This window comes from Gadus macrocephalus, chromosome 6, assembly GCF_031168955.1.
Source record: "Gadus macrocephalus chromosome 6, ASM3116895v1".
NCBI lineage: Eukaryota > Metazoa > Chordata > Actinopteri > Gadiformes > Gadidae > Gadus > Gadus macrocephalus.
Genome location: NC_082387.1, coordinates 25,571,770 through 25,591,955, shown reverse-complemented (window position 1 = coordinate 25,591,955; position 20,186 = coordinate 25,571,770). Strand labels below are relative to the sequence as shown.

The following is a 20,186-nucleotide window of genomic DNA, read 5'->3' as shown; positions in this document are numbered from 1 at the left end:
GTGTGTGTGTGTGTGTGTGTATAAAGGAGCTGCGATCCTCTCTGTGTGAGTCCAGTCAGCACAGATAGCTGAAGAGAGAACTTCACCAGTCCAGTCTCCCTTAAAGTTAGAGCTCGACCTGTGGGTCACCATGGGGGTAAAGGGCTTATCTTCACTCCTGGAGGACAACAGAAGGATCTCCCCGGACATCCACTTCAGGGACAGCAAGCTGGTGGCGGATGGAAACAACCTGCTCTACCTGCTCTACTTCTCGTCTAACCTGGACCAGAACCACGGCGGGGAGTGTCTGGCCTTCCACGTGGAGGTCCAGGCTTTCTTCAAGACTCTGGCCGACTGTGGAATCAAACCATACGTGGTGATGGACGGAGGCTCGGGCACCAGCGACATCAAACTGGACACCATCATGGACCGGGCCAGAGGGAAGGTCCAGAAGACCCATGACGCTGCTTTGACGGGCAGAAAGGGACACATCCTCCCCGCCCTCACCAAGCACGTGTTCAGACAGACGCTGAACGATCTGAAGGTGCCGCTGGTCCAGTGCTTCGGAGAGGCGGACGGCCGGCTGGCTGCCCTGGCCAGAGAGTGGTGCTGCCCGGTGCTGTCCGCAGACAGCGACTTCTACATCTTTGACCTTCCTGATGGGCTTCTGCACCTGGATCACTTCCAGTGGCGCGCAGCGGAGACGCGTCGCGGCATCCCCTGCAGGCGATACTTGATGTCCAGGTTCTGCACCTTCTTCAACATCGACCCCCAGCTGCTGCCCGTCTTCGCCTCGCTGGCCGGGAACGACTACGTCAACCTCAGAGATGTTAAGTGGGCCAGATACCTTCCAGCGGGAAGTCCTAAAATGAAATTCAGTGCTGCTAACCTGGTGGGCCTCCTGAGTTGGCTGAGAGCCAGGACAGACCGGACGACAGAAGACACCCTGACAGCAGTGATGAAACTCATGCCCAGCATGAGTCAACAGGCGCAGACAGAGGTGCGGACGATGCTGAGGAAGTCCATGCTGGAGTACGAGCTCCCCAGCTCCTCTCTGCGGGGGTTCTTCAGCGAGGGAACCATTCCGCTGCTGCCCGCTGAGTTGTTGAGCTGCGTCCCCGACTGGGTCCGCACGGCCCTGGCCAGAGGAGAGCTGAACAGTGACGTGTTGGGCCTTCTTGTGCACAGGCTTGTGCACAAACTGCGAACCCAGGTGGAGCCCAGCGACCTACAGAGCTCCAACCTCACCTCGAAGCACATCCGGCAGGTGTGGTACGGGCTGCTGCTGGGCCAGAGGGGGGGTGAGATGGAGGAGCTGGACCGGGTCGGTCTGGAGCTCGCCAGTTTCCAGGTGCGACCGCTGGTCCAAGGAGCCGCTCAGACGCTGAGGCTGGACTCTCTGCCCCAGGTAGGCCTACCGACTCATTCAGCTGGATGATGGATGGATAATAGACAAGAGATCGACCATAGATGGATAATAGACTGATTATAGCAGCAGCACCAAGTAAGAAGAAGGCTAACATGGAAGCTGCAACTTTAAATGATCAGTCCAAATTCAATGAATATTTCCTGATCGTTTAGTTTCATTGATTTATACATTTTTTCAGGGGGGTTTGAATCTAATGCCGCTTTTCCACTGCATGGTACCAGCTCGACACGACTCGACTCGACTCAGCTCGCATTTTTTGCGTTTCCACCGCGAAAACATGGTACCTGGTACCTGAAGTGGCTGCTTTTTCTAGTACCGCCTCGCTCTAGGTTCCAAGCGAGCTGAGCCGATGCTAAAAGGTGACGTCGGCAGACGGCCGGCGACTGATTGGCCAGAGAGTGTGACGAAGTCACGAGAGCGACATGGCAACCATGCTGGTAACAGCCATAGCAGCGCCGCAGCCAACATATATTCCACTTCTTCAACTTCTTCAACATGCCAGCTAATAATAGTAATGTTATCGATGTCCTCCATTGTTGTTATGTGGGTTCTGTCCATGTGTGGGTTGCGTAGGTCTTGTTTGCGTCGCGTACAAAAATACGTTACGGCCCTTTCGCGCAGCCGACCCCGCCCACGTCCAGGAGGTACTATTTGCGGTGGAAAAGCACCCGTGCTGCTACCGTGTCGAGTCGTGTCGAGTCGAGTCGTGTCGAGTCGAGCTACTTGTGCGGTGGAAAAGCGGCATAATAGCATTTAGTTTTTCAGTTGATATCTTTGATCTCCCGCCTAGACAACTTTTTCACTAAAATATGTGGCCTTCCGTCTGTTGAGCATGCATGTGTATCTCGGACACAGTTGAAACCCCCCCTGAGATAGCTTGGCACTTCACCATTAACAACCTTATTAACTAGCCATATCTTAACCTGGTTGATTGACTTCCACATTGAGACCATTGAAATTCTCAAAGTTGGAGGGTAGTGGGTGTAGGCATATTGCAAGTCTCATAAATCATCTGAATTATGTAATAAACAGCATGTGTTGAACCTATAGAATAAGTTATCTGAGGCAAACCCTCTACAAGTGGAGTTCTTGGTTATCGTTTACATGTGTTTTGTTCCCACTTCCCAGGCAGACCCCGCTGTGAGGCTGCAGGTGTGTCTGGAGACGCTGGGCGTGGAGGAAGAGACGCTGGAGGGAGTTCCGGCTCACCTGCGCCTCCCAGTGGCTGTGACCCGCTACTGGCTGAGGAGGGCCAGCCCTGAGCCGAGGCTCCTCAAAGCTCTGCTGATGGTCATGGTCCAAGGAGAACTGAACCGACGGAAGGGAGGGACAACAGGTAGGTAGCACTTGTTGTATTTCAAGTAAAGTAACTTCCTCACTCATTACTCCCTCCCTATGTGTGCATGCTTATGTTTGTGTGTAGGCTTGCAGGGATATATCTTATCAGGAAAGCGGAACTTAAAGTGTGTGTGTGTGTGTGTGTGTGTGTGTGTGTGTGTGTAGACTGGCAAGGATATACCAAACACCTCTCTAAGCCTCTGGATGGTGTCGTGGCTCACAGCCTCAACCAATGGCAGGCCTGCCTGATGGACGCCTCCAAGCTCAACCTGCTGCTCTGCAAGCCCCTCCCTGAACCCCACTACGCCTGGTGAGACACTTAGACAGTACTGTTTCCATAGCAACAACATCACCCGGACAGTACTGTTTCCATAGTAACACCACCACCGTCAGTACTGATTCCATAGTAACACCATCACCTAGTCAGTACTGTTTGCATAGCAAAACCAGTACTAGCCATTACTGTTTCCATAGTGAGACCATCATATAAAATCAGAAGTAACTTTAAATAACAGGACAACATCACAACACTGATATTTTAACAGTGAAATACTGAGAAATGTTAACGTATATGTAGCACCCCTGTAAAAGGGTTGAAATTATCATTAAATGAATTATCAGTCGACGCTGTGTCTCTTCTTCATGACATGAATTGATCTTTTTATATAACAAATTCACCATGGCAATAACACATTCACAATAATCAATTTCACATTCTTCCATATACATTCACAATTATTTAGCAGCATCAAGTCAACAACACTACTGTAATAACCCGGTTTCCATTATATCATCAACTATTCCAAAATAACATTCATCAGAAAATATCCATAGCCGCAATTAAATCAACTGTACCAAGTACCAGTGATTCTATAACTCTGGCATCATACTCACGAACATTAGTAAAGGCACTAGCCCATTAAAGAAGGCACTTAAATATAAGTTCAACACTGCAAGTGTTACAATACCAGAACAAAATAATTAAATGCAGCAAATGTTCTTAAATGCAATGCTACATCATGTATTGTTCCATTTTAACTAATATTATAAATGCGTTACTCATCAAACTGTTTTTATCCCTTTTAACCCCAAGTTATTCTATTTATATTTTACATGACCACTTTACTCTTTAAAGAATTGCTCACTCTTTTAAATGCAACAGTGTTTTTAGCTTCCACTTGACAAATGTATTTAGCTTGTAGCATACTCATGACCTTCACATTGTACTTATACAACAACCAAAATGGATTAAATGCATGTAAACCAGGCCTACACGCCATGCAGCGACGCACCACACTGTATTGTGAAAGTTGGCGCCGGCCACCATGTGGTTCTCAAACAATTATCTTTTGAGCTGAATAAACCCTCTAACATGACCATTTCAAAATGCTGATGCACTTCAATACATTCCGCATTATACCCAACACATATATAATCGACCGTGAGCCATCTGTTATCAGTATTTACCTGTAAAAGGGTTGAAATTATCATTAAATGAATTATCAGTCGACGCTGTGTCTCTTCTTCATGACATGAATTGATCTGAAGAGCAAACACACTGCGCCCCCTACAGACCTGATGCAGACCAGAACAATTGATCGCCGGCTCACCAAAATACACTTCACTGGACGATAGATTAATCATGTACTGTTTTAGACCATAGAGTCCTGTAAACTGTTAGAAAACAAAGTCACATTGATACACAAAATAGGGAAATAATGAGAATGGCTTATAACCAAAATAAACACATTAAATAAATACCTTTGACTCAAAATAATAGCTTGTAAACCGTCAATCAATATTATTATAAAAATCAAAATATATTCAGCCTACTACACACTCCCCTTCAAAATAGATGTCGTCCTCGACATCAGAGAATGATTAACATCACATTTTTTTTTTTTTTTTTACAAACTTTTGTCTTTGAACTGTAAACAAGATATCAAAATAACTCAACCTTCTTCAGAAGCCAACAGCTTAATCAAAAGTCCACAAACGTATGAAAAGGCACTCCGTTGTTTCAACAACAGTCCACGAGTGTATGGAATGTATGTGTATGAACGCATTCGGCTTATTTCAAAGTCCAACGAGTGTAAAGGAATGTATGCATGTTGTGTATTGCATTCGGCTTGACGTAAAGTCCAAGAGTGTGAGTATGTGGTGTAGCACTCGGCTTCTCGCAAAGTCCACAGATGTACTGTATGTATAATGTATGTGGGTGTGTGGGACATTTAGGCAAAGGATATGAGGAGAGGGGGAGTTTGGAGGTTCTCTTCATTCAGTACCCGTGGATAGCAGGCTGGTAGTCGAAGGGCTGCTCTGTAGTCCTCCATCCACCCGTCGGTTGCATGGCTCCATACGGCAGGGGCACTAGAGGGTACCAGTACATGATGTTGCCTGGAGGTCCTGCACTGTGGCATACAGGGTGGCCCAGCTGGTCATATGTGAAGACTCTCGGAGGTCGCCTCTCTCTCACTGGTCGCTGATAGTGCTGCACTGTTTCGCTGTTGTCACTTGGAACAGGTGACGGTGGTGCTGACATTCTTTCTTCCACGACAGGCTCCTCTTGAACATGCATGTCCTCTAGATCCAATATCTCCTCCTCCACCAGCATATCTTCTAGGTCCTGAGCATCTTGCTGCTGGGGTATGTTTTGCTGCTGACGTTCAGCATCATTGACATCCTCTCTTTCCGTGTTCACAGGTTGCATCACAGGCAGAGGCTCACCCATGGGCCTGTAGTAATATCCATAGTCTTCGTCATCACTCTCATCATCCTCTTGATGTATTACTTCCTTGTCTTTACTGGTCCTAGCTGTGACTTTCCTCTTCTGTTTAGCAGGTTGTAACTGGATCTCCAGGGGCAAACTATCACATGGCAACAGAAGATTGCGGTGCAGAATCCGACTTCCTCTTCCTTTCCCTTGCTCGGGTATGACTTCATATATCGGCATGTTTTTTCCCACTTGACGGATGACTTTGTGGATACTGTCCTCCCAGTGATTGCGCAGCTTCCCAGTTCCTCCTCTGGGTGTCATATTCCTAACGAGGACTCTGTCACCCTCGTGCAACACGGAACTCCTCACTTTGTTGTTGTCATGGTTCCGCTTGTTCCTGTCACCACTCTTCTTTGCATTTTCTGTTGTTATGTCGTATGCCTCCTGCATCTGTGCTTTCCATTTCCTCATGTATTCTTTGTGGTCAGCAGTCCCCGTCTCCGGAGAGGTCAAGCCAAACAGCAAGTCCACAGGCAATCTTGGGGATCTCCCAAATAAGAGATAGAAAGGGGAGAAGCCAGTAACTTCACTTCGTGTGCTGTTGTATGCAAACATTAGTTTGTTCAGTGATTCTTTCCAGTTAGACTTCTGTCTCTCAGTGAGCGTTCTCAGCATCTGTAGAAGTGTCCTATTCATCCTCTCAACCTGGCCGTTTCCTTCTGGATGATACGGTGTTGTTCTCGAGCCCATCATTCCACTGTTCTTCTGTAGCTGTGAAAACAACTGGTTTTCCCATTCACCTCCCATGTCATGGTGGATTCGCTGGGGAAAACCCCACTTAAGGGCGTAATCATTGAATATTTTGTCAGCAACACACTTAGCAGATTTCGTTGTTGTGGCGTAGGCCTGGGCAAAGCGGGTGTAATGGTCAACTATGACCAGGATGTATTCATAGCCACCTTTACATTTGTCCAAATGCATAAAGTCAATGGATACTAATTCGAATGGCTGTGTTGTGACAATGGGGATGAGAGGGGCTCTTGTTTCTCTACAGGGCTTTTTCTGTTTGAGACAGGCACAGCATCGGGACAGGTAGGTCTCCACCTCTCGCTGCATGTGTGGCCAGAAGAAACGGTCTCGCACAAGTGATGTGGTACGGTCCACACCCTGATGTCCCATGTCGTCATGGAGTTGTCTCAGGACTGTTGCCTTATACTTGTCTGGTAAGACAAGTTGTGTTCTTGTGACAGTCTTTCGGTGTAGTATGCCATCGTCATCCAAACTGAATTTGTTCCACTCTCTGAGTAGACGCTTGCTCTGTGCACTGGATGACTTTAATTGCCGTCCCACAGGTCTCTGATCTGACTGTTTGTAGTTTATTATGGGGCCAATGTTCGGGTCATCCCTCTGTGCCTGACAGATCTCTGCTCTTGAGAAGGGTGTGGGTAGCTCCTCTTCTGTCCCTACACACCCTAGGGCCATCATCCAACATGCTGTTTGAGAGTCTCTGGTTTCTATAGCTTGCACTGTGGCTTGTACTGAGTGGGAGGGCATTTCCTCTGTACAGTTCCCCATCATCTCTTCGATGTCACAGGGCATTCTGGACAGCCCATCAGCATCACCGTTCTCTCTGCCTGGACGATACTTGATAATGAGATGAAAGTCTGCTAGTTCAGCAACCCACCTACTCCCTGTAGCGTTCAGCTTGGCTGTGGACAACACGTAGGTAAGTGGATTGTTGTCCGTGTACACAGTGCAAGAACAAGTCATCAAATAATCTCTGAAGCGCTCGGTCACAGCCCACTTCAAGGCTAGGAACTCTAGTTTCCCAGAGTGGAGGTGGTAATTCTTTTCCGCCTTGGTCAGTGTTCTTGATGCATACGCTATGACACGTAGCTTTTCCTCTTGTTCTTGATACAACACTGCACCTAGGCCTTGGTTTGAGGCATCTGTATGCAAGATGAATGACTTATTGAAGTCAGGGAACCCGAGGATGGGAGGGTTAACCAGACAATCAATTAATCTCTCCAATACCTGTTGGTGCACATCAGTCCAGGTGATCGGCTTATTCGAAGGTACCCCTCTGTTCTTCACTTTTCCTCTCGTCATCCTTGTATTGCTGCTCTTCTGTGTCGCTCCTCCTGGTTCCGCTTCAAGCAGGGCATACAGGGGTCCAGCAATACGGGAGAAGTCTCTGATGTACTGGCGGTAATAACTGAGGAGACCCATTACTGCCCTGCACTCTCCCACAGTTCTTGGTCTCTTCTCCTTTAATGCCCGCACAGCCAGCGTGTCAGCAGGGTCCATTTTACTGCCATCAGCGGACACAATTCGCCCCAAGTAGCGGACCTCACGCCTGAATATCTCACATTTACTGGGCTTCAGCTTGATGCCGTACTGCCGGAGTCGCCGCAGTACTGTTCTGACATCTTCCACGTGACTCTGAAATGATCTACTAAATACCAGAGTATCATCTAAATACGGGATGCAGATTTCATCTCTCAGTCCTTCCAGACATTCCTCCATGCAACGCTGGAAGGCGGCGGGGGCGTTCATCAGGCCAAAGGGAATTCTGATCCATTCATAGAGACCCCAGGGAGTAACAAAGGCTGTCACAGGTCTGCTCTCTTTGGCCATGAAGCCCTGATGATATGCTTTCCCTTGATCTAGAAGTGAGAACCAGGAGTTTCCTCCTAGGCCATCCATGATGTCCTGCACTCTCGGAATAGGCTGTCTGTCAGGGAGAGTTTTTCTGTTGACTTCACGAAAGTCAATACACAGTCGTAGACTCCCGTCTTTCTTGCGAACACAGACGACTGGTGATGCATATGGTGAGTTCGACTTCTTGACCCAGCCCTGTGCGATGAGGTCATGTAAGTAATCTTTCATTTCCCTGTACAGGGGCTTGGGCACAGACATGTAGGTTTTTGCCACAGGTTCACAGTCTTTCAGGGAAATGCTGAGTTGCAGTTTTTCAATGAATCCGATATCATCATCTGTTTTTGAAAATGAGGCAGACTCCTCTCTCAGCATCTGGTGAGCTATCTCTCTCTCTGGTTCACTCAGGTGGCTCAGACTGACAGGCGGGTCCCATAGGTCAGTCGTTTTGTTCTCTTCAACCCTGATGTGGCTCATACTGACTGGAGGTGGAGGGCGGAACCCCTCTAGAATGGAAGCGGGGTACAGGGTCTGAATACTTTGTACAGTTCCAATCACAGTTCTTCCTGTCAACACTATGTCATGGGCTGTGGGGTTTTGCACACTTACAGTAATGTAGGGTCTGTTATCTTTACTCAGTTGGACGACGGTGTCACAGAGTTCAAGTCCCTCTGCCCAGTGGGGGTTGACATCGGGCTCAAAGATCAGTGGAGCATCTCCATCTGGGGGAGGCATCTGTACATGACACTCCACTTTGACAGACATGTGTTTAGGTATATTGATCCGCTCCTTTGTTGTCTTCACAGTATATTCCCTTCCCTGTCCAACACTCACTTGATGTACAAAGGCTTGGGCTTGCTCTGGTTCAAGAGTGGGGAATACTGTTCTCACTGTATGACTCAGGAGTTCCATGTTAGTAGCATTGGACTTTTTCAATTCACTGTTTAGGATTAGCTCAATGACATTGGACCCAATGATTGGTCGGCCCAGCTTGTTACCTTTCATTACAAGAGTGGGGACAGTAACTGAGGTGGTGGGTGTTCCTGAAGCTAAACTAAAAGTTATCTCCACCCATCCAACATAGGGCATGTTCTCTCCGTTCGCTGCCACAATATCCAATGGGCCTGCTCTGTCCAATATTTCAGAAATGTCTCTTAGCCTTGTGTGTGGCAGGTGCACTTCTTTCCATAGCTCATCAATGATTGTCACTTGAGACCCCGAGTCCCACAAAGCTTGAACGCCTTGGCCTTGGATGTGACAGTCAATCAGACACTTTTTGCCTACCAGCGGGGCTATCTGGGCCTGTTTCTCTCTTCGGGGGGCAGTGTTCACAGTCATACATGAGGGGGGGAAACATTCTTTTCTGTGCACAGTCCAATCATTAACTTGACATTGTTTAGAACAGTAGAGGGCTTTTTTACATTTTGTACATTGTCTCATCTCTTCGCCCTGTTTTCCACAGTGTGCACAGTTGTGGGACATTGGTATGTCACTGGTCACTCCCTGCCCCGTGCGAATGACCCGTCCTCGTTTAAAGGCTCACCTCCAAACTGTTCTTGTTGTCCTCTTACTCGACAGCCCGCCAGGTAATGCTCACTGCTGCCACACCGAAAACAGTGTGTGCAGTACTCCTCAGTCCCGCGCTGTTGACAACCAAAACACTTCTTCATCCGTCGAAAATTTGGGGGGGGAAAGCTGCGTTGTGGAGCGAACCTCTGTTGATATTGAGCGGTTCCTCCTCTCTGTCCTGGACCAGGAGGGAACCAGTATCCCTGCGGCTGGTTCTGTGTCTGTTGGGAGTTGTACTGGGGCTGTGACTGACTTGGTGACAGGTTGTACTGGGGCTGATGCTGGGAGGTATATTGGGGCTGTGATCGGTGTTGTGGGGTAGTGTACTGGGGCTGTCGGGGGGTGTATTGGGGCTGCAATTGACGTTGTGGGGGTTGGTATGGGACCTGCTGTTGGAGGGGGCACTGAGGCTGCAGCTGGGGTTGTTGGGGCGTGGACTGGGGCTGCTGCATAGACTCTCTGATCTGGCACATTTCAGCTTTAAGGTCTCTCAGTACAGCCATCTCGGACCTCATCTCTTCGAGCTGTAAGGCAACTGTAGGGGGCAATTTAACGTTTGAGTTTTGTTGACCAGGTGACTTGTCACTCTTTTCCATAGGAGTGTCGCTCGACTGGACTGCGTGGATAGTAGCAGGCCGTGGCTGTCCCAATAATTTCTTCTTATTCTGCCTCTCTGTCTCATAGGCACACGCTGTGTTCATCCTCTCCAGTAACAGTTCATCAGAGATGTCAGTCTGTTCAAGATAGGGCTGGAGATCACGTTTTATATTGTCATTTTGCAGACCGGTTAACACAGTGTGCAGGAACATGTTTTGTACTAGACCTGGGTCATATTTGAGGCCTGACTCATCTTCCTGTGAGGCAAACAAGATCTTCTGTCTCAGGTCAAAGGTACGAATGAGGAAGTTCTGTGGCGTTTCTTTGATGCCCTGCACTTCAGAGGTCAGCTGCTTATAGAGCTCAGTAGCACTTTTCTCTTGATAGTGGGAACGGAGTATTCTCCTTAGAGTGGGGAGGGTCAGGTTAGCTTTCCCCTCTAAATAACTACGAAGCCCCATGCCAGGAATGATTGACCTTATTACTGCATCTACTATCTCGAGTTCTGGTACCCCTTTATTTCGACCATGTTCAATTTGGCGGGCCAGACTTGAAAAGGTCAGACGATCTTTCTGCCCAGGCTCTCCGATCTGGCCAGCTATTTTAAAATCCTTATGCCATGGGGTAGGGGGATAACTGTGGGGTGTGCTCTGAGTTAACACGCTGTTAGGGGCTGGGGTTTGTATTTCTCTGGTGTCTGACTTTTCTTTCTCACTCTGTTTCTGTGTGGCAGCCAACTGTAGCTGCAAGGCCTCAATCTCTTTCCGTATCCTATCCTCTTCTCGCTCCTTTTTCCTCTGTTCCTCTTGTAAATCCGCTTCCTGTGTCTGTTGCTGTGCTAGGTTGGCAGCTGCCAGGAGCTCAGTCATTTTGTCTTTACAGAGGAGTAAGTCAGTCATTCCGTCATCCTCTTGCTTTTCAAGCTCCTCTCTCTGCATGTGATCTGAAACTAACTTAATGAGAGCTCTTCGACTTTTACCAGTCACATGCTGAAGTGCTCCTCCTGCTATACATAAAAAGTCACATAGCTCTACCAGAGCATCTCGGGGTAGCTCACATAGCTCTCTGAATATTTCTACCTGTAGTTGTTCCACTTCCGATGACGCCATCTCTGTGCCAGGTGGTTGTGAACGATGTGGAGTGATACCTCTTCACCCGTTGAACGTAGCCGCAGCTCTCCTGGTATGTAGCAATACCTCAGATTGGCTGCCCACTGCTCACTGATGATCGGGTTACCACTGTAGCAGTTCACCACGGTGCTCAGGATGACTGGGTTGGTTAAAAGAGACGTGTGACGGCAGGGGACTTCTGTAGCTAGAAGTGGAACCACGCTGCACACATCCCGGACGAGCCCCCAAAATGTAGCACCCCTGTAAAAGGGTTGAAATTATCATTAAATGAATTATCAGTCGACGCTGTGTCTCTTCTTCATGACATGAATTGATCTTTTTATATAACAAATTCACCATGGCAATAACACATTCACAATAATCAATTTCACATTCTTCCATATACATTCACAATTATTTAGCAGCATCAAGTCAACAACACTACTGTAATAACCCGGTTTCCATTATATCATCAACTATTCCAAAATAACATTCATCAGAAAATATCCATAGCCGCAATTAAATCAACTGTACCAAGTACCAGTGATTCTATAACTCTGGCATCATACTCACGAACATTAGTAAAGGCACTAGCCCATTAAAGAAGGCACTTAAATATAAGTTCAACACTGCAAGTGTTACAATACCAGAACAAAATAATTAAATGCAGCAAATGTTCTTAAATGCAATGCTACATCATGTATTGTTCCATTTTAACTAATATTATAAATGCGTTACTCATCAAACTGTTTTTATCCCTTTTAACCCCAAGTTATTCTATTTATATTTTACATGACCACTTTACTCTTTAAAGAATTGCTCACTCTTTTAAATGCAACAGTGTTTTTAGCTTCCACTTGACAAATGTATTTAGCTTGTAGCATACTCATGACCTTCACATTGTACTTATACAACAACCAAAATGGATTAAATGCATGTAAACCAGGCCTACACGCCATGCAGCGACGCACCACACTGTATTGTGAAAGTTGGCGCCGGCCACCATGTGGTTCTCAAACAATTATCTTTTGAGCTGAATAAACCCTCTAACATGACCATTTCAAAATGCTGATGCACTTCAATACATTCCGCATTATACCCAACACATATATAATCGACCGTGAGCCATCTGTTATCAGTATTTACCTGTAAAAGGGTTGAAATTATCATTAAATGAATTATCAGTCGACGCTGTGTCTCTTCTTCATGACATGAATTGATCTGAAGAGCAAACACACTGCGCCCCCTACAGACCTGATGCAGACCAGAACAATTGATCGCCGGCTCACCAAAATACACTTCACTGGACGATAGATTAATCATGTACTGTTTTAGACCATAGAGTCCTGTAAACTGTTAGAAAACAAAGTCACATTGATACACAAAATAGGGAAATAATGAGAATGGCTTATAACCAAAATAAACACATTAAATAAATACCTTTGACTCAAAATAATAGCTTGTAAACCGTCAATCAATATTATTATAAAAATCAAAATATATTCAGCCTGCTACATATACACATTTGTGACGGAGAAAGTTGAGGGTGGGGTCAACAGAATGTAGTTTTAAGATAAGATAAGTGCTTCATTAATCCCAGACGGGTTGGTCCAGGTTGTACCAGGGCAGGCTGGTGCACCGGCGGCAGAAGCAGCTCCAGGAGAGGGAGCCGGAGGTGGAAAATGCCAACTTCATCAGTCTGTACAGGAGGCTCCTGGGAGCAGTGACCCAGCCAGACCCCGGGGCCAACAGGAGGACTGGGGGGCCTGAGGCCCAGCTGAGGGCCAGCATGGAGCACCTTCACCTCAACACCCAGGAGGAGGAGGAGTAGGAGGAGGAGGAGGAGGAGGAGGAGGAGGATGAGGAGGAGGAGGAGGAGCGGGATGGGGCTGAAGCCCAGCGGAGGAAGAGCATGGAGTGTATTATTCACTTCAGCCAGGAGGAGGAGGAGGAGGAGGAGGAGCTGGGCGGGGCTGCAGGCCTGGATCAGGGATCAGATGGGCCTTGGGTGGAGGTTAAAAGCAGGAGGAGGAAGCAGTAGAGGGAGGGGTGGGAGTGAGCAGGGGGGGGCTGATGGGGCACAGTGTTGGGGTAACGCGTTACAGTCATATATTATATTAAGCAGCAACAGAGTTATAAAACCTGTTCATATCATTTTGGTATTGCATCTTCAATAAGAACATAGGAAGGAAGAAAAAGGAGAGTTGAGATCGGTATAAGATTAGCATAAGATGTTGCATCACAATATTATGGTTGTGGGCTTTTTCTATGCGTGAATCATGAGTTGTGTTTCGGGCTTGGTTAAAATAATCGATTTTCTGATTAATATCGATCTTAATTTGAGCTATTGATCGTTCTTTCAATACAACATATACATATGTATACTGTACAGACATATATATGTATATGTACTAGTGCTGTCAGTTAAACGCGTTATTAACGGCGTTAACGCAAACCAATTTTAACGGCGTTACATTTTTTATCGCGCAATTAACGCTTTTTTTTTTTTTTTTCTTTGGCTCAAAACAAAGAAGCAGTAGCCTGACTGCTATGTTCAAGGCAGTATGTTTGTATGTTCATCGTTTAATTGCACTATAGGCTTTTTTTTTGTATCGTCCTTTTTTGATCAGTATATGCCAATAAAAAAAACATTTTCACAAGGCAAGCCGATGAACTTCTCCATGTTGATAAGAGCATTAAAATGAGAAAAAATAATGGGACAAAGAAATCAAGGGATATTTAGCATAGAAAAAACATTTGCGATTATTCGTGAGTTAACTATGGCATTAATGCGATTAATCGCGATTAAATATTTTACTCGCTTGACAGCACTAATATACATATAATCTATACATGCAAATATATGTATGCATACAGATATATATATATACATGCGCAATCATATATATGAATATACATATTATATATACATACATTCATATACCACACATATATATATACATATACATACATATTATATACATATACATATTATTTTTACTATTCACTTATTTACTGCAATTCATGATATAAATCAATAAACTCAGACCATGTCAGCAGCTTGTCCGCTCTTTCCTCCGTGTTGTCCTAAAGTCTCCAACACGGTTTCCTGAGCTGCATGAGGAGGCTCCAATCGCTCAGAGAAAGGAGTACAGATGTACTCCTCCCCACCGAAGCAGGGAGGAGAACCAAACGGTTGGTACGGAATAACTAAAGTGAAGTCACTCTGCAGGACATTTTGAGGCAGACCGGTTAGTGGAGACCAGAAAGGGCGAGACTAGGCTGAGAGCAGCTGCTATTCCCACCATCCCTGTGCATCGTCCTCAAACACAGGAGGGCCCCTACACCACCATGCACCCCTGGACCTGTAACCATGGAGACCATATCCTGACCACAGCTGTAGTGTTAAAGGTGACACAGGTATAATTAGACTCTGAATAATTATGGAAATGTTTCTTACTTTGAAAATTATTGAATATCATTTTGATATTTAAAAAGGAACAGTGCCATGTCTTCTACTTTCTTCAGCTCAAAAGATTGAGGAAAGGAGGGATGAGGAGACGGAGAGAAGGGAAAGTGAGAGTAAAGAAAGAGGGGACAGGTTTCAGTGTTCCCTATGAAGGACTTAAAAAATACAAAATGAAGAGGTCTAAACTGCATACAAAAAAACATAGTATTTTTGGATGCAATTCATTAGAGCTTGCCCTTTTGGCTTACTTTTAGTGTCCTTATTTCCACAATTAATAGAGTTAATTTCATATCAAATTCTTGACCATCTTTCATTTATGTATGGAGGTAGACCATATTTTAGCCATATTTAGCTTTTTTAAGATTCCTCACATTAGTTTAGCTACTTTATGGAGTTCATCCATTCTTTGAACCAGAATTTGAAACTTTTTGGTTGTTTGTTCTCCATGCATAACATATTGTTTAATTGCAATGTAGTATAGTACAGCTATAAGTGGGTAACAAAAATGCTAAGCAACGTAAAGGTAAATCAGTTAATATGTGTCTTCAGTGATGTTAAGTATAGTAATGTCAATTAACAGAGCAACTCCCGCTTGGGAACGGGATCCGCAAAACTCAATCTCACCTAGGGCTACAAAAGTTCCTTTGAAAACTTGACCTTCACCCATGATTACATAATTTTGCTTAATTTTCCTCGTGTCTGAGAGCCAATCGTTATTCACTGGCAATTTGCCGATGGAGGTACTTTGCATGTATGTAAGTCCAACATCATATGGCTTCATTATGACAGCTAATGGCTCCTTTAATCCGCTTTAGCCTAGGTTTTACCTTCCTTTTGGCAACATTCAGTGTCTGTAAAGCGCAGAGTGGAAACGACTCTATTGGTGCATTCCAATATTCAGTAATTAGAGTATTAGTAACTGAATGTCGTGTTTTGGGGTGCGTTCCAAAAACGGCCTACTCTCCTCCTGCTTGACCACTCCCTGCTAGTGCCTCTCTCTGTGGGGGTGTACTGAAGTTATGGACCGCGCCCGGTGTTTGTATCATGTGTGTAGTGTGAAGCCGCACCTGAGGATGAGAGAACCTGGGCCTTCAGCAGGTCTTAACTATGAGCAGCAGATCCTGGAGCTGGAGCAGCAGCTGGTCCAGAGACAGAACCCGGAGGGGGCGGCCCCCCGCCCTGCCCCTCCGCGGGGGGCAGCGAGCAGCAGAGTGTGACGGAGGCGCAGCGCAGCGTGGAGCTGGAAGGAGAGCAAGGAGTGAGAGCGGGTTTTAAAGGTAAGGGAAGGTTTCACAAACTGTCTGATAAAGGTTTAGATGCAACATAAATCATGGGAGCAAAGAGGAAAACGCGTTGTTTTATTCAAAAGTGTCCTAACAAGATAATCAACAATGAAAGCTGTGGTCAAAAGCTGTAAAAAGAAAAAGTATATGATTAACTTATAAAATGCATGATAGTGACAGGAATGACAAAATGTCACCATCTGGTGGGTGAGGAGATTCAGTAAGTATTGGGTGAACTGAGTGTTTATTTACTTGAGCACTGTAAGATGACTTTACCCTTAACCAACATCCCTCCCTCACTTCAAAACCCTGACGACTTTCTGAGAACATCCACTGACTTTGACACTTTGTGGCTCATAGCTCATCTGATGAACACACACACATTTTTGTCTCATCTGTCGAACGCACACACATTGTTGTTTATGGCTCATCTGTCGAACGCACACAATTTGTTGAGTTGTGATATCTAGGGTCTCTGGTATTTAACTACTAAGAAAAATTATTCCTACAGCTGATTTTGTCCCATATGTTTTTTGTATGTCATGTACATGAGAGAGAGAAGTGCAGATGCATCGTCTTTAAAGCGAGGTGAACTGAGGTTGGTGGTTATCGCAGAGAATATCTAAAAGGAGGAAGTAAAATGTGAAGACTATTACTGTAGCCTTTCACAATCAGCCAATCAGCCCAGGAACTGGAACACCTGGATCTTGTCCTCCAACTTCATGATGAAGAGCTAATGGTACTCTCTCTGCACTGGTATGGCCTCTCTGTACTGGTACGGTCTCTCTGTACTGGTACGGTCTCTCTGTACTGGTACGGTCTCTCTGTACTGGTACGTCTTTCTGGTCTACCTGGGATAACCAGTGCCAAGAACACACAATCAGCGTGATTAACCCACATGGATAGAGAGACATCGGTCAGGGACACATTCACACACACTCACATACACCCCCCCCCCCCCCCCCCCACGCACACACACACATACACAATACACACACAATACAAAATACAGACATTCATACATACACAGTACATACATATTTACGAACACACACACTGTGGTCAAACCTCCTGCTCTCGGTCTCGCGTCTGAACTGTATCCTGAAGACTATTAATATTCTCTCTCTTTATAGCTCCTTTGTTGAGCGCACACTCTTTTTTTTCACTCTTTTTTTTTTTGGTATGATATCAAATATTATATAAAATGATAAACTAAAAATGTGAGACCCTCCCTTAGAACCGGGCTCCCTGTTGTGACCCCGACTGTCTGCTTCCTCCAGGGCCGCTGGGGGCGGACCCTGACTGGCACGTGGAGTACCCTGACTCCTTCTGCGTGGTGGAGGGCTCCACCGCCACCATCCCCTGCAGCTTCACCCACCCCGCGGTGCACAGAAGGACCGGCGTGGTGCTCCCGGTGAACCGGGTGGTCTGGTGGCGCAGTCATGAGTACTGCCTGGACCCCAAGGCCAACGTGTTCAACAGCAGCAACCTCCGGGCCAACAGCAGGTTCCTGTACCCGGGGGACCTCGTCGGGAACTGCACCTTAAAGATCATCAAGACGGTGAAACGGGACGCTGCAACGTACCGCTTCCGCTTTGTGACCAACAGCGGACGCTTCGCTGGAAAGAAAGGAGTCATAGTCAACGTCACTAGTAAGTGTTACTTCTAGTACTGTTACTAGTTAAATACTGACCGAGCGATTGCTGTATGGAGGAATGCTGTGTCCCGACCGTCTCCTGAACTATGCTTTTCATTTTCGACGCTGGGACATTCCTGGCGGGAGCCATTGCTGTAAAACTTGTCAAACGCGTGACCTACCCTCAAACGTTGGCGTATGAATCTATTCATACAGCCTCTCAACCACAATGTGTGACTGCGTGGCCTTTGACTATTTAATGATATATTGTGCCAAAATACATTTAAAAATAATCTAAAATGTATTTGTAAGATGTCAATTAATAAGAGTACTATTTACAATTCCAATCAGATTTGTAAAGCGTGTGTGTGGGGGGGGGGCTCTGACTTTATGAGTGTCCAGGGGCCCATGGAGGGTTCTGGCCATACAGTGAAGAAGTCTGACTGACGGGATCCATACCCTAATATAGGCCCACTGTATAGGGCTACTGATACTGTGTACTCACACACATCAGTACAGTAGGCTATACGCTTTCTGCTGCATTGCTTCATGGGACCAGGAAATAGGGTTGATGATGTGATACCTTTGAAATGTCCAGAAGCGAAACTTATAGAGAACTGAGGAGCCACTCCCAGTGCGGGTGTTTGCATGTTTGTATTTACATGTGTTTGTGTTGATGTATAAAGGAGCTGGGATCCTCTCTGGGTGAGTCCAGTCACCATAGAGGTGAGAACGTATCCAATCACCATAGATAGGTGAAGTTAGAGCTGTCAGTATGGGGGTACAGGGCTTGTGCACACTGCTAGACCGAATCTATCGAAAGAAAAAGGACTACCAGGACTTCTTCTTCTGTGAAAGCAAGCTAGTGGTGGACGGCACTAACCTTGCAAACTACCTGTACGAAAAGTCAGACCTGGACCAGAACCAAGGCGGGGAGTACCTGGCCTACCAGGTCAAGGTCCAGGCTTTTTTCGACTCTCTGAAAAAGTGCGATATAACACCATACGTTGTGATTGACGGAAGCTCGGGCACCAGCAAAATCAAATGCGACATCAGGCTGGCCCGCCAAAGAGCCCTTCTCAAGCGGATCCCTGAGGCTCTGACGGGAGAGGAGGTGGGCTTCCTTCCCTCCTTTACCTCGACAGTGTTTGTACAGACGCTGAACGACCTCAATGTGCAGCTGGTTAGGTGGTTCGGAGAGGCCGACGGCCAGCTGGCTGCCCTGGCCAGTGAGTGCGAGTGCCCAGTGCTGTCCAGAGACACTGACTTCTGCATCTTTGACCTTCCTGCGGGTTTTCTGTCCCTGGATCACTTCCAGTGGGACTCAGTTAAACAAAATGGGACCAGTTCTCACATCCCCTGCAAGCTATACACCACGTCCAGCTTTTGCAAATACTTCAACATCGACAGCCAGCTGTTGCCTCTCCTCGCCTCGTTGGCGAACGACTACGACAACCTCAAAAGATTTCACTGGGAACAATTCCTTCCGGCAGACCGCCCTATTGACCGCCCCAGTACAAACGCTGACCGCCTGGAGGGCCTCCTGAGATGGATGGGAGTCAGGAAAGACCTGACGACACAACAAGGCATGTTGAAAGCATGGATGGATCACATACCAGACATGAATCCAAAGGCACAGAGTGAGGTGCAGACGAAGGTGCAGAACGCCATGGTGAAGTACGAGCTCCCCAGCTGCTCTCTGCTGGGGTTCTTCAGTAAGGGGACCGCTCCGCCGCTGCCCCCTGAGGTGTGGAACTGCGACTCTGAGTGCATCCGTGCGTCCCTGGCCAGAGGAGACCTGGGACTGGACTACGACATACTATTTAACAGGAGGAAGATTCTCTGGATCCAGGCGGAGAGCAGGGACCTACAGAGCTCCAACCTCACCTCACGGCCCATCCGGCAGGTGATGTACGGGCTGCTGCTGGGCCAGGAGGGCGGTGAGGTGGAGGAGTGGGACCGGGACGGTCTGGAGCTTGTCAGTGTCAAGGTGCTCCTTGGACCACTGGTCCAAGGAGCCGCTCAGACGCTGAGGCTGGACTCTCTGCTCCAGGTAGGCCTACCGACTCATTCAGCTGGATGATGATGGACGGATCATAGATAGATATTGTTATGTTCCCTGTATCTTTTACGTGACAATCGTTCACCGCCATACAGAGACCAACACGGAAACATTGTATCTTGTTCTGCAACTTCAGCCAGGCTGGTTTATTGTGCACGGGAATTTATACAAGTCAGAGGTGCCACCTAGTGGTCACCATGAACGAAGCACCTTCAGCTTCATACATAACATTTCCTCCCCGCTAAGATATGTTGTCAATCAACACAAAGGATATTTACTTTAACACAACAGAAAAGATTATAGCTTTCTTTTTTTTTACATCAAATAATAATGAGGGGATG

General features: G+C 46.6%; 2 protein-coding genes and 1 long non-coding RNA gene across 12 annotated transcripts in view; 2 read left to right on the top strand and 1 right to left on the bottom strand.

The window, feature by feature from the left end:
• Window positions 1-20,186, bottom strand: part of LOC132458940 (uncharacterized) — a 47,990-nt gene that overhangs the window by 11,507 nt on the left and 16,297 nt on the right. The window lies entirely within an intron of this gene.
• LOC132458865 (sialoadhesin-like) overlaps window positions 1-20,186 on the top strand; it is a 57,405-nt gene that overhangs the window by 21,719 nt on the left and 15,500 nt on the right. The window lies entirely within an intron of this gene.
• LOC132458857 (protein asteroid homolog 1-like) overlaps window positions 1-20,186 on the top strand; it is a 44,926-nt gene that overhangs the window by 15,522 nt on the left and 9,218 nt on the right. For 3 of the 6 annotated variants that reach the window (XM_060053201.1, XM_060053198.1, XM_060053199.1), the window contains exons 3-6: window positions 27-1,387; window positions 2,537-2,744; window positions 2,912-3,056; window positions 13,010-14,451. In XM_060053201.1, coding sequence (XP_059909184.1) covers window positions 131-1,387; window positions 2,537-2,744; window positions 2,912-3,056; window positions 13,010-13,226 — 1,827 coding nt within the window. In that variant the 5' untranslated portion in view covers window positions 27-130 and the 3' untranslated portion in view covers window positions 13,227-14,451. Of the gene's footprint in view, window positions 1-20; window positions 1,388-2,536; window positions 2,745-2,911; window positions 3,057-13,009; window positions 14,452-18,235; window positions 19,837-20,186 lie in introns of those variants that run through there. The other 3 variants (XM_060053200.1, XM_060053202.1, XM_060053197.1) reach the window with 3 other exon arrangements.